This window comes from Rhinolophus ferrumequinum, chromosome 27, assembly GCF_004115265.2.
Source record: "Rhinolophus ferrumequinum isolate MPI-CBG mRhiFer1 chromosome 27, mRhiFer1_v1.p, whole genome shotgun sequence".
NCBI classification, from domain to species: domain Eukaryota; kingdom Metazoa; phylum Chordata; class Mammalia; order Chiroptera; family Rhinolophidae; genus Rhinolophus; species Rhinolophus ferrumequinum.
In genome coordinates this window covers 24142982-24157375 of record NC_046310.1, presented here as the reverse complement: position 1 = coordinate 24157375, position 14394 = coordinate 24142982, and the positions used below count along the sequence as shown (strand labels likewise).

At 40.7% G+C, this 14394-nt stretch overlaps 1 protein-coding gene across 1 annotated transcript in view; it reads right to left on the bottom strand.

The window, feature by feature from the left end:
- PCNX2 (pecanex 2) overlaps window positions 1–4642 on the bottom strand; it is a 219624-nt gene extending 214982 nt beyond the window's left edge. Inside the window, exon 1 of the mRNA XM_033099629.1 lies at window positions 4306–4642. Coding sequence (XP_032955520.1) covers window positions 4306–4458 — 153 coding nt within the window. The 5' untranslated portion in view covers window positions 4459–4642. The remainder of the gene's footprint in view (window positions 1–4305) is intronic.
- Between the last annotated feature and the right edge of the window lie 9752 nt (window positions 4643–14394).

Genomic DNA, 14394 nt, shown 5'->3' with positions numbered 1-14394 from the left:
CAGCCATTCGAGTGAATTATGGGAAAAGTGCAAAGGATCACGTTTCTCAGTGCAAAGGATCAGACATTAGAACCCTATAGGTGGAAGGGCCAGATAACAAGTTCAGAGAAGGAGAGTATGGACCATGTGATTCAACAGCAGAAAAAAGCCTTTCTCATGAAGAAACTGAATAAAAGCTAGGACTGACCAGGACGGGAGGTAACATTTTAGGAACGGCAACATGCCAAGTAGTACAAAAAAGTAACAGCAATCGAGTGCACGCAGCCTATGGAAGGTTGTGCAGGTTGCATCTTGCACAAAGTCCTCCAACTGATGGGGTCAAATGGTGCTAGTCCCCAAGTCCTGAGCCAGGAAAGAGTGCCTGTTGGGGCAGGCCACTTTTCCATAATTCATACAAAGGTGTCTTATAAGTTAGAAGTGGGAGCGGAAGGAAAGGTGGCCAATGAAATACAAAACCAGAGGAAGAAGAGTTAAGGACCCCAACGGCGAGCGGCTACACACTCTAACAGGAGAGTTACCGACCAGGTGTTACAATGTCACAATAATAGCTAGTTCACATAGAGTGCTCTGCTGGCAGGTGACAGGTAATCCCACTTAATTATAATTATAGCAATTAGAAATGAAGTGGTTCTTATCAAAGAAAGTCTTTCAGGGAAACGAAAGCGCAGAACTGGAAGCAGAACAAGTTTGGCTAAAATAAAAGAACATGAAAGAAAACATACAGCTGCAGCCTTAAAAGACAGGCTTTCTGTGTGATAACCACACAGAATGTAGTCTTGGAGAATGTGAAGGTTCCACCCCATTTACTCCACGACTCAATTCTCCTCCACTCGGATGACCAAGCTGCCACCAGGATAATCAGATTCCACTTTCTGTTGCTCCGCTGCTTCCAGGAGTTCAAATGTTCTCGTGTGCACCAGCTCAGGTAGCAGAGTGTGGTGGAAAAGCCAAAGACTTGGGCACCGTAGGGCCTCAGCTAAAATTCTCAATTTTACCACCTACGGTCCAGATGGCCACGGGCAAGTACTCTCTCAGTTGCTAAATCTATAAAATTAAACCTGTTATCCCTGTTTTACAGATGATAAAACTGAGGCCGAGAGAAGTGAAGTGACTTACACAAGTTCACACAATTGATCAGCACTAACCTAGGGCTGTCAGAACTTACACGGGGTCAGAGTCATGTCCAGGGTGGCCCCGTTCTAAAGTTCTACGTGAATCTCGGTTATTTAGCTCAAAAGAATAAGTTCAAGAACATGTGTAATAAACGAAAGTTTAAATAGCTCTGAGAACAAATGCATTTTTCAGTCTGTTCAAAGAAAATTAGGTTGATAATAAATCAAAGTAAAATTCTTTCCAAATTATCCAAACTGGCTTAATGTTTTGGGTGTGTATTTTTTAGCATTTCTCATAAATATATAAATAGTTTATAAGTGCTAATAAATAACTTTCCAACAATATCAACCAGAACTAAGTAAACTCTGGGGCTTAGAGATAATAATAAAATTTTAATGTACATAGTCAAAGTCCCCATTAAATTAAAAGGTGGATTCTCCCTGCAGTGGAACTGTCTTGATTAAGCATGTTTAAACTGAAATTGTGCAAACTCCGAAAAGTTCCAGGCCCCTTAAAGAACAGAACTTTGAGGAAGCCCCTATCAGCGAGTGGCCAGGTATCTTTTTGGACCAAGTTCTTGTAAATTGATTAAACTAAAACAGATGTTAACATTCTCAGGCAGCACTGAAGTCAGAAGAATATATTTCAACACCAAGACATAGAGAACAGAACCCTCAGTTGGGGAAGAGGATCTCTCGTTTCTAAGATCACATTGAGAGACCAGAGGCCAAAACAGCATAGCCTACATTTTGTAATAAGACAGGCTACATATTAAACAGCAGCATAACAATAACTGCACTCACATAAAATTATTCTGTAACAGTTAAAAGCACACTGGCATCAAGATATAAAAATTTTGGTATAACTGTTTGGATCCCAAAAATCCAATATAAAAACAAAATTACTTACGGTATCAGGTTTTACTTTCTAAACTCTTGAGATTTCACCAAAAATGTTTAAATATCACTAAAGATGAATTTAACTAAGGACAATTTCCTATTTACAAATAAGGTAGAAATCAAAGCACTCAATAAAGCATAATTAGGTAGAATTTAAGGGTTCTGATCATATGCATACATCAAATCTTAAGCACAGTGATATAAAAATGAGTTCATATATACAGAAAAAAACCATCTGTAGAAATATACATGAAATGTTACTGTGGTTATTGCTGAGGAGTGAGATTAGAAATGGAATATCTATGCTGAATATCTAGATATGAAATATCATTATCAGGAAATACTCAAATACAATGATGTAAACAATATAAAGCTCATTGGAACAGAAAGAGATGCTTCCACCAGTTTATTATATATAAGTGTCAGCCAAAGGCAGGGCACTCTGCTAGGTACAACAAGGAAAGCCAAGATGAATCAACAAAATCAAAATCCATATTCCTCAAAAAGCTCATGATCTATAAATAGAGGTAAAACACATGTTCCAAAACTAAGTACAAGGACAAATCCATAATGTGCGGTAGTACTGACAGTAAATCCAGAATAGTATAAGGGAAAGAGAAAAGAGAAGTTAATTCTAGCTAATGGAATTAGGGAGGCCTACACAGAGATGGCCACTCCACTGGGCTTTGAAAGATGGAAAGATTTTGGCAAGTGAATGATGGGAAAGGAAAAAGAAAAGGAAAACAAGACTGTGAGAAGTACTTTCATTAATTCATTCAATCCTCATATTAGCCCTACTGGGAGGTACCATTAACCCTGTTTTACAAAGCTGGAAGCTCAAGCTCACAGAATAAGTACCGTAGAACCACCCTGGAACCCAGCCTTGCGTTCCTCACTACTGCTATGCTACCCTTCTAGGCAAAGAGAAAACACTGGGACCTATAGACTAAGGAAAAAGGATGGACAAAGTCACAGAAGAAGAAACTTATGTCTATTAACAGGCCTCCATGATCAGTCTCTGTATTAAGTGCTTTTCATGTGAAATTTTATTTATTTTTCCTATGAAATGCTCATTATCATATCTATTTTAAAGATCAGAAAACTAAGGTTTGGATAGGTCAGTTATCAGATCAGGCAGCTAATAAGTAGCAAAACAGAAATTTAAACCAGTTGGAGTCCAACCCCAGATCAAGCCAGACAGACAGATGGGTTTACGTGCAGTATCTCATTTAAGCCCCAAAACAACACTGTACATACATCTCGTAGTATTATTTGTTTCGTTTTACAGGTAAGAAATTGAAAAATCAGAGTAACTTTCCCAAGGTCACAGAACTGGTAAGAAGTCGACACAGAATTTAACCTAGGAGTCTGACTTCAGAGCCAGATTTCCCACCCTCTGGAAAAACTGCCAGCAACAGAGTAAACAGGAGCCAAATCGTGGACAACTTCCAACTCAGAATCCCTCAGTCATGCAAAGTCATCGAAGAGTTTTGCTGTGGAGAACATGCTCACATCATGTTTTTGGAATAAAGTCTTTCAATAAATATATCAAAATGAGATTCTTGGCACATAAAGTTTAATCAGACATGGAGCATCTCACCCGTACAGCTTTTCAGATTAAGGTTAACCGTTGTTTCAATTAGGCATGTTTAATTTACCTAACCAGGTCCTCGACATAGTTATGCAGCAGGTATTCCATTATGGTAACCCTACGCAAGTATCCAGCCCCAACTGGGTGCTGTAATATTTTGCTAGCATAAACTGCATTAGATTTACCCTTGACTATATCTTTCTCTACAGAGTGGCGTGGAAATGCCAAGTTGAGTAACCGGTAATTGAAGCTGCCTTCTCAAAGCACAACAAGAAGGGAGGAGGTGGGGGGGGATCAACAACTGAAATAGGTCTGCTTTTAGCATTTCATTTGGCCTTATGGCTCTCATGCACAATATCTTATACCAAACATTACCCCAAGCTAAACAGCCAAGAGGCCTAGGATTGTCCACCTATAAAAGAGGTTCAACATTCCCCAGGGCCAAGTAGAGGCTGACTCGTACTAACTGCCAGCATCAATTCCTAATGAGTCCCAGGGCCCCCAAAGTCCTTTCTCCATCTTCTGCCATTGAGTCCCTAGTTCCCCTTTCCCTGGACTTTCTCTGTCTCAAATTCCTGAAACCTTCCCCATCCCACCTTTTAAGAATCACTGCCAGCCCTTTCCATCAGGAGGCAGACGCTCAGGTTTGGGCATCTTCCCTCCTGCCCCGCGTTTTTTCCGGGGCTGAGCCTCCCCACTCACCAGGTGCAGGGCCATGGGCAGCAGCAGCAGGAACAGCCACAGGTACAGGTGGCAGCTGTTGGTGAACTTGCTCTGCTCGGGGTCGTGGTACCAGCCCCCGGTGAGCGCGGCCCACACGCCCTGCCGGAGCAGCTGCAGCACCTGCGACACCATGCCTGCTGCTGCCGGGGCCCCGGGCGCCCTCAGCTTTAACACCGGGGCCCCCGGGCCGCGCTGCCGCCGCCCCCTCCACCTCCTTCCGCCCCACGACTGAAGCTCGAGCCGCTTTTCTGCCCAGACCTGCGAACCGCGGCGCCGGAGCCGGCTACTGCCGCCGGGCAGGTAGACGCCATGTCCGAGGGAGGAAGGATTTTCCCATGATGCTCAGCGGCGGCTGCTCAGAGGATGCGCGAGAGGCTCCGCCCAGCGCCCCGCCCCAGTCCCTCCACCGTCCTTCGCTGGGACGCGAGAAGGGTTAGGGAGTCCCTCCAGCCCCTCCTCTTTGGCCTCTGCCCGCTCCCTCCTCCTTTTCGCACCATCCTCCTATTCGGGGCGTGAAAGATGTTCTCAGTCAGAAGAGACAAACCTGGACATGCCTCTTTGCCTTTTTGCCACCTGCACCAAAACATCTGTGTAACTCAGATCCCGTCACAGGTCACTCACTCACTAATTTCTCCCACTGAGCGCTGCCTGCTCAGCTTCTCTCTCCTTAATTAACACTCACCCCAGACGTTCCGTTCATCTAAGCTCTACCTGCACCTTGGGCACTGACCTTTTTCCCTCCCTGAGCTTTTCTCCTCCTCCTCCTCCCTGTTGCCCAACTTGGCATATGAAGAAGATAACGACTTTCCTGGAGTAATTTCAGGAGCCTCAGTTAAGCTGCTTGTCTTCTGTATATTTCCTAGACCATAATCCCTTACATCAATCAGCTACTTAAACATTCCTGTAAATCTCTCTACAATGCTTAGGTAGGAAGCTATCACTGAACTAATCATCCTTCAGCTTTCCTAGTCCTTTATAATGTACAGTAGATACATTTCAGATTCTCTTTCTGAAAGTAGTTTTGGACAGGGAAGAGACAAAGAGGAACTCATGATCTTTAGAAAGAGGAAAGGAAGCCCTCGTTATTAGTAATTGATAAAGTAAACGAGTTTCAGATTCCTGAAGGGAACAGGTTTGGAAAAGGGGGGAGATAAAAGGGAACTTGTCTTCCTTAGAAACGAGCAGAGGAAGCCCTGTGTGAGTTAGGGCCTTTGCGGAAGAACAAGGATTAGCAGGCTCCGTGCCCCCAAACCTGCCCTTCCTGTTCACGCTGGCCTCATCCGCGCCAAACACCTCTCTTCTCTGACATGGGCCCCTGCACATGCCCTGGCCACGTGCTGATCCGCAGCAGCATCTGCTCACGGCTGCCTTGCTCAGACCCAGTGAAGGCATGCCAGCTTTCCTACGCTGAAATGAAATAAGGGGCGTCCATCCCAGGGAGCAGGTCTGGGACATGAAAGCCCACTGGGTCACAGTCAAGTCTCAGACTGGTATGTATACCTCCAGCCTGAGCCGCTCTTCAATCTGCTCTGCATCCACCTGCAGGAATGGCTAACCAAAATGTAACCGTGCTGCTTTCTGTATTGGAAGAATAATTTTCTCAAAGACACAGAGGATACTTGCTTTTATACGGCCTCAATGCTTGAAACCTACCAGGTGCTCTGTAAATGTTTAATGAATGACTGAATCAATCAGTCAACTCCACAGGGAAGCCCCTCACTACGGGGGGTCGTGTACAGGCCCAGGAGCAATGAAGCCCCTCACTATGGGGGGTCGTGTACAGGCCCAGGAGCAATGGCCATGCAACCGGTCCATCCCTGCGCCGAGAGTGCTCTTGTTCACTTGTACCTGAGTCACCCAATGTGTATTGAGCACCTTCTGTGTACCAAGGCATTTTCCTAAAGACTGAGAAAACAAATATAAATCAAATATAGTCCCTACCATGAAGAAGTTCACAAACTACAAAGGGAGACAGGCAAAAAATAAAGATTTGCAAAACAGCGTGCTCTGTGCTCTAATAGGATTGTATACATAGGAGTATATGCTGTTGGAGTTCACCGAGAGAATGTGACCTCACGTTAACCCAAGAGCTGAATGCGGGGCAAGGGATCAGAGGCTCCTTATGTCCCTGCCCCATGCTTGGACTGTATGTTTAGCCACCATTCATGCACCAGCAGACACTTCAAGGGCACAGCTTGGAGAGAGCAATGTTTTATTGAGACCATCTGGATTGTATACATGGCTGAACCCCAATAAGTCTTCTATGAAAACTCTGGCAGGTGGGTGCAGAGATCTGTAGGTCTTGCTGCGCCCAAGACAAGCCTCAGATGTAAGTTCCCCTGTTTATTAATCCTGCCACCTACCGATCTGGAGTGGTCTGCCTCTTCTCAGGTCCCTCTTTGCCCTCTGTGTTTGGGGAGTAGTTCCAAATTTCACTCAGGAACTCCTGGGGCTGTGAACCAACATATACAGATTTATGATATATAAGAGTTGAGGCACAGAAGAGGAGACAGGGTCAAGTCTGTGAAGAAGGGGTAGTGTCAATGAGACCCAGAGAGCTGGGACTTAAGGCTAAATACTAGTTCTCTAGGCAGATAAATGTGAGCAAAGAGAAACGTGGCCATTTGGGGAAACTGTCAGCACAGTCGAATGTGCGTAGAAGGTAGGTCTGGGAAGGGAGGAAGTGGAACAGTAGACAACTTAACAAGAGCAATAATCAGAGATCAGTTTTGCGGGTCATATGAAGTTTTTCACCTTATCCAAGGCAATGGACAGGCACTAAAAGGTGCTAAACATGGATGTGGCGTCCCCAGTAGTGCAGGCGGAACGTTGGATACCCAAACCACTAGGAATGGACATGATGGTGAGGGATTAAATACCACTTAGGACTTGGAAACCAATTCAATGTAGAGGTAAAAGAACAAGGTAACTTTCCGGTTTGGGCTGAGGTGGCTGTGTTGTAAAATTAATCAAATTATGGAATATAGGTAATTTAACATAAAAAAATGACTACACTGAATTTGAGTTGCCTGGGGACTTGGGAGGTGGGGCAGGGAGAGTATGGTTCTGGAGCTTAGTTCAGACAGATGTCTGAATCAGAGATATCGACTTGGGAGAAATCAGGATAGAGTTCCATGAACGGGAATGCTTATCTCTGCCTGGAAAAGTGTGGAGTAAGGATATACAAGGACTCCAGATTATAAGGATTAAAGGCACAGGCAGGAAAAAAGAGGAAGAGAGTAGGAGACCAAGGTGGGCCTGTTATCATCAACTAACCAAATGGGGAAAGAGCCATTCCAGAAGGTAATGACTAATTGTGTCAAGTGCCATAGAAGAGGCCAAATACAACGATGAAGTCATCGTTAGGACTGACGTTCGTCACAGCAGCGTCAGGGGCTGAAGATGCTGAAGTGGGCAGACCTCTATGCGCATTTTTTAGGAAGAGTGAGCATGTATGAAGAAGTAGAGGGAGCCAAGTAAGCTAGCCCTTAGCGGCCATGAAGGCAGGTGTCATCTAAAGGCAGGTACAGGGGCAACGAGGTGTTCCTGTTGGCTAATTGGCCTTTAATATGAGGGAAATTAAGCATGTTTCTTCTCCACTACTCTGCTTTTTCTGGGATGGTCTTGCTCTATTGTCCCGGCTCTAATGATTACGCACACATTGGTGACTCTGAAATCTCTATATCCAGCCCCGACTTGTTTTCTGAACTTCAGGTTTCTAGCCACTTGGGGGCCCCCCACCTCCAAGCCCTCAGCATGGTCTTATTGTTACTTTCCCATTGTATTATACCTTCTGTACTTTGGATCTCCGTTAATAAAACTACAGTCCACCCAGTCATTCAGAACCCAAGAGCTATCCCAGCTTCCTGCTCTCTCTCATCCTCCTCTCTTACCTCCATATCCAGGCAATGATCAAGGCCTATCAATTTGATGTCCAAGTGGTTATTAACCAGATGCTTTGCTCAATCCGACCACCACCACTTCACGTCAAGTCCTCAGGAATTCTCACTTGAATCATCACAGTGGTTTCCTGGTGGTGTCGCATCTCCAACTTCTCTCCCTATGTTGATTAAGGTCCAACCATAAGAAAGGAACAACTCTGGCTTTGAGGCAAAGATAATTTTACATGGGAAATGGAAAAGCTGAGAAAGTAAATAAGGGATGATGAATAACCCAGAAATTAGTAAAAGCAGAAGCAAGACTCCTAGGACTGAGGAACAGTGAGAGGAGGTCGTCTGGAATGAAATGAGAAAGCAAAGATTATTAAAAAAACCACAAATATATATATATATATATATATATATATATATATATACAGTGTCAAGTGCAATATATATATGTATATATACACATATACACACATACAAAGGGTGCCAAAGAAATGTATACGCATTTTAAGAAAGGAAAAAAACTGTATTAAAATTACACCGATGGTAACCACTCTGAGTACCTCTTGTAATTGCAGAAGTCAAGTGTGACTTGCATTCATCTTTTGTTATTTGTATATGTTGAGTATTACAATTTTAATACAGTTTTCCTTTCTTAAAATGTGTATACATTCTTTTGGCTATATATATATATATATAAATGTTATATATATATATAAATGTTATATATATATACCCTTTTTGGACATAACCAATTAAAGTTTTTTATATCTTGCTAAATAAATTAATATTTTATAACTATGCAGACTCCCTCCAATAAATTTTGTGCTTTAAATTCAATCTTGTCTATTATCAATTTAGTTATACCACCTTTCTTTCATTAGTGTTTGTATGGGCATAACTTCTGTATCACTTTACTTTGAACTTTTCTGTATCCTTATGTTCTAGGTTTATCCTTTATAAGCAGCATATAGTTAAATTTTAAGCTTTCCTTAGTCTGATAATCTTTGCCTTATACTTGAGATACTTGGTCTGCTTACATTTAATGTAATTATTAATATATTTGGATTTAATAATATCATCTTATAAATGATTTGCAATTAGTTCTGCTTCTTCTATTCTTTTTCTTCGATTTTGGGGGATAGATTATATTTTATTATTCAAACTTTCCCTATATCAGCTTGAAAGTCATAAATCCTGAAATCTTTCTCTTAAAGGGTCAGAAGTGTCAGTTAATGTCTTCCTAAAGGAGGTAGAATTGTACAATAGACAGACAATGTCAGGATTGAAGGACACAGTGGGGAAGCACCGGGGATATGGGCCTGGGGTGGGGATCATTCTGTTGTGTAGTCGCTGGAGGTAAAGCCCAAGTTCTTCACAATGATGTAGGAATTTCAGAGAGCATAGCAGAAAGGCTTTGGAGAAGCGGCAGGCTAATCCTCGGTCAATAGGCACTGAGAAGTATGGAAATTGAGGACAACAAGACTGTGTTTAGGGGAAACTCCTAATATGTATAAAACTCACCCTTTACTCCAAGAGAATTTGAGATTTTCTCAAATATGCTTATCTCTGCCTAAGAGTGAACATATAACATAAATAACATTTTGGGGTTCTTTTAACCTCCTACTATGATTCAAACAGTCAAGTATGAAGTAGGAAATACCAATTATTATTATTATTATTATTATTAGGAGGAGGAGGAGGAGGAGGAGGAGGAGGAGGAGGAGGAGGAGGAGGAGGAGGAGGAGGAGGAGGAGGGGAAAAAATGGAAAAGAAAAAGCAGAGTGGTCTTTACTCGTTTGTACCACTAGGTGGCCCCAGAACACCACTTCAAATACAGTAAAATGCAGTACAGTAGCTGGTTTTACCAGCAAGAAAAAACTTTTAACAAAGCGTGAATTCAGTACTCCAGAAAGCTTGCCCCCAAATGACAGTTCTACTTTTCACCTGATTATTTTGTTCATGTCTTGTGGAGGACAGTGTGTATTGTGTGTGTGTGTGTGTGTGTTTTGTGGGTGACTATTATTACTTACTTTTTAAAATTGTTTTTTCTTCAACTTCTATGCAAATTAATGTCCCTGAAGAACAGAATAGACAAAATGGAACCCAGAGTGGATTCTAAATTGTAATTAAAGAACTTTTCAGTAATAAAGGAGGACTTCACCTAAACAGTAAATGCCCCGCCCCATAACCAAAATAAATAAATAAATAATTAACATTAAGATAGATCCTAGGGTAATTGACATCTGTAATCACAGAATAAGGACTTTGATAAACTCACTCTTCCACAAAAATAATGCAAATACAGGTGAAGCAACTAAAATCAATCACTTCAAAATCCTGGAAATTAACGAAAGCCACCGGTTGAACTGCAAATCCTTATTACAATACAGCATACAGTGGGTACAACCTAACAATTAAACAGAATGAAGCAGCTTTAAATGTTCTGCTACAAAATGATCCCCAAGGTGCATTAAGTGAAAAGAGTAAGGTATAAATAAATGCATATGTGTATGAATCTATTTCTGGAGAGATACAAATTATACTCTGAGGCCAGGAAATGGATGGCTGGGGGATGGAGGGAGAGCGAGGGGGACATGTGACTTTTCAAACTACCCTCCCTATACATAACTTTTAAAAACTATGAATTTTATTTTTTTAATGTGTGTATGAAATAATTAGAACACACACATAGATTTTCTAGGTTCCCTCTAGATGAATTGTAAACATAGAAAACATTAAAAGATGGAGGCAACTCATCAAGACAATAAGAAGCTGCTGAAAGAATATTGATTTCACTTTAAAAAGCAGGCTTAGGATCCACCTAAGTAGGAAAAATAAGGTTCCCAATTCCAAAGTTAGTATTAAGGAGTCAATATCCAGTGTAAGTGGAAGCTGGGGCTCAGGCGCTACCTGATGAATAATACTGTAACTTGTCAATATTATTTCAAACTGTTTAGTTTCAAATCTTTGAGAGTCAGAGTAAGGGTGGGTTTTTTTTTAAGAGTATTCTTACTGTTATTACAGAAACCAGTTTGTCCAAGAGCATTATCAGATAAGAAAAACCCGTGAAAGAGATCCTTACGGGAAGCTTCCACTCACTGATCCCTCAACTTTATCAAGTGACTTAAGGAAAGAGTAGGAGACTTCATATAATCCTGCGATTCAGTAGCCTACAGGAAACAAGGCTACATTTATAGGGCACATTACAGTTTTCAAAGTACTTGACATTCATCAGCTCCTCCGGATAAAAACAACCCTATAAGGTAACAATAGCACCCATAAAATCGACCATGACTCAGGCTTTGGGCCCTGAAAATTCCTACAGAGATTAAACTAACATTGTAACAGGAATGGAGTAAAGCAGAATACCTACACTTGGTATGTTCCACATTTGTGTATAAAAGAAGGAAAAGTCAGCTGGGTTAATTTAAGAGTTTGGAAGGAAATTCAGCAAAGATTTAAAAAGACTAAGAAAAAGGGGTCACTTTATGAAAGAAACCTGAGATCAGTGCTGAATTGGCCTATATTTGAAGCATAATTAGGAAAAAAAAAATGCTTGGAATTATTTAGTGTTTTTCTTCTAAGAATTTCAAAAGAGCTGTTTAATTTTATTATCTCATTAATTCTCATGGTATTCATCATTTTCTTAAGGGGTATGTCAATATTCTTCTAATTTTATATATGGATTAAAAAATATTGTAAATTTGAAATAAAAGCTTAAGGTCACAAGAAAGAACAGTGGTGTAAGTTTGACTTGTGCTGTGTGTCCCTAGATCTGATATGCAGGAAACCATTATTTTCATGGAGTAAGTAAGATAAAACAGCATTATAGAGTAACTTTGTTCAGAGTAAAAGTCACCTGTAACCCATGAGTCCAAGAATTAGACGTTCTCGCCAAGAATGCTTCACTGTATGTTTCATAGTGTAACTAGCCGGCTACTGGCACTTATTAAAAAGTAAACACTTGCTCTTTTTTTTTTTTTGATCATCTTTGTCCTCTGTTTAACATTTCTAGCAGGTTACGAGGCATTAGTCATTACAATTGAAAAGAGTCCAGTAAATTATAAATAATATAAAACTAATTTTGATAGGACAAAATGTACAAAAATGGCAACTCAGAATGGAACAGCAATTTTCCTATCTCAGGTCCAAGGTCACGAGCTTTGTAGCTTTACCTCAGAAGGCATATCTCCAAGGGTTTAAAACAGACCTTGGCTTTCTGAAACCACTCGGATTTTTACATTGTTGTCTTCTTCAATGAAGTAGCTCATTGTCTAAGCATGGACAGGCAAGGCTCTAGTCTTGTCCTCTGATTAAAGTTACAGAAATTCTGAAACTCACGATTACTCTGTCCAAAGCTAGAAGCCAGGTGAACCTTTGAGAATAAACAGCAAGCCAACACACAGACTGAATTAAAAGCGTAATACATGCCAGTAAACGTTAGCTGCTGTTGCTGTACCATTATCTTTATTATTATTCACTTACCCCCACATCGTTAAGCTCATGAAAAGGAAGCCAGAGAACCAGATTCAAGAGAAAAAGGCTAATTTACAATCTCAACTCATTCAAAAAGTATTAGGTTGGTGCAAAAGTGATTGCGGTTTAAAAGGTTAAAAATAATTGCAAAAACCACAATTACTTTTGCACCAACCTAATACTTCATGCTACTTTGTACTCACACCGCCTTCATTCAGAGTCACTCAACTAGAATATTGGAGTATTGAATTGGGCTTTCCTGAGAAGGTGAAAGTCAAAGTAGATTGTGAACTTCCTTACGGCATATATTCACTTAATCTTCCTCCAGATAATTGCTTGTCCAATTCCTTTATCTTCTTCAAGGTTCTGCTCAGATGTCACCTTCTCAACGAAGCCACCCTGTCCACCCAGGTGAACAGCCCACCTTCACCCCATTCCTGACCCATTCCTGTCCTGCTCTCCTTATTCTTACACAGAAGCTATCAAATTCTAATATACCGTGTAATTTACTTATATATTTTATTTCTCATCGACTGCTGCTAAAATATAAGCTTCATGATGATAGACAACTTTGTTTTGTTCACTTTTATATCCCAAATACTAGATTACTGCCTGACATTCAAAAAAAAATGATGTTGGACACGCCCCCCTTCCTTCTGTGTATTCTGTCCTATCTCTATTACAAATTTTCTCTATTATTGGTTTCATGATAGAATGGTTCATGGTGAAAAATAACAAGAACACTGGTGAAGATACAGGTTGCATACATGTATATTTGGTTTGTTCAAATGGCATTATGTATTGAGGTGTGATATGCCCAAGAGCCTTGGAAGTTACTATTCCAACATTTAATTCTGACCACCCTGTGAAAAATTTTTAATTTTGGTTGGCAGACAAAATGAACTTTGGTAAAGTAAAATATAACAAATGGAAGTAAAAAACGAATAAAAAGTTTAAAAAAATACTTTTAATTGTAGATTTATGTGCCGTTGTAAGAAATAAGACAGAGAGAGCCTGTGCAGCCCTCACACAATTTTGTCCAATGGTAGTACAGTACAATATTACACCCAAGAAATCAACATTGATAGAATTCAGTGAACTGATTTCAGCTTCACCAGTTTTACATGCATTTGTGTGTGTGTGTGTTCAGTTTTGTGCGATTTTATCACATGTGCACGTCTGTGTGACCAGCACCCCAGTCAAGGTACAGATGAGCTCATCACACACGTCTCTTGTGCTACCCTTTTGTAACTGTAGCCACCTTCCAGTCTTTCTTTCCACCTCCCTAACTCTGGACACCACTAATCTTTTCTAAGGCTGAAGTATTTTTGATAGCGTCTTTAGGTCATTGTGGATATTCTTTGATACTATTCCAAAACTTGACAAGTGGTGGTCTTTTAAAGACTAGTTGCAAAGCAGAATCTGAAATCATTATGAATGAACATTTCATAATCCACTTTGAATGGTCTTTTATCCATTCATAATTTTGTGATATCAAAAAGATACTGATCTTTGGAAAATATCGGTTCACAGAACTTACAGATCGTCCAATTGTTGGCCTAGTTCACTAAACAATCAAGAAATCACATTTGTTAATATCACTACCAATCCTATCAGAAGTCTTGAAGTGTTTGGGAAGTTGTTGAGCTTATAAAAGTAGCTACAAGTTTTCCAAAATCCTGATATTTGCTTTGAAGCTCAA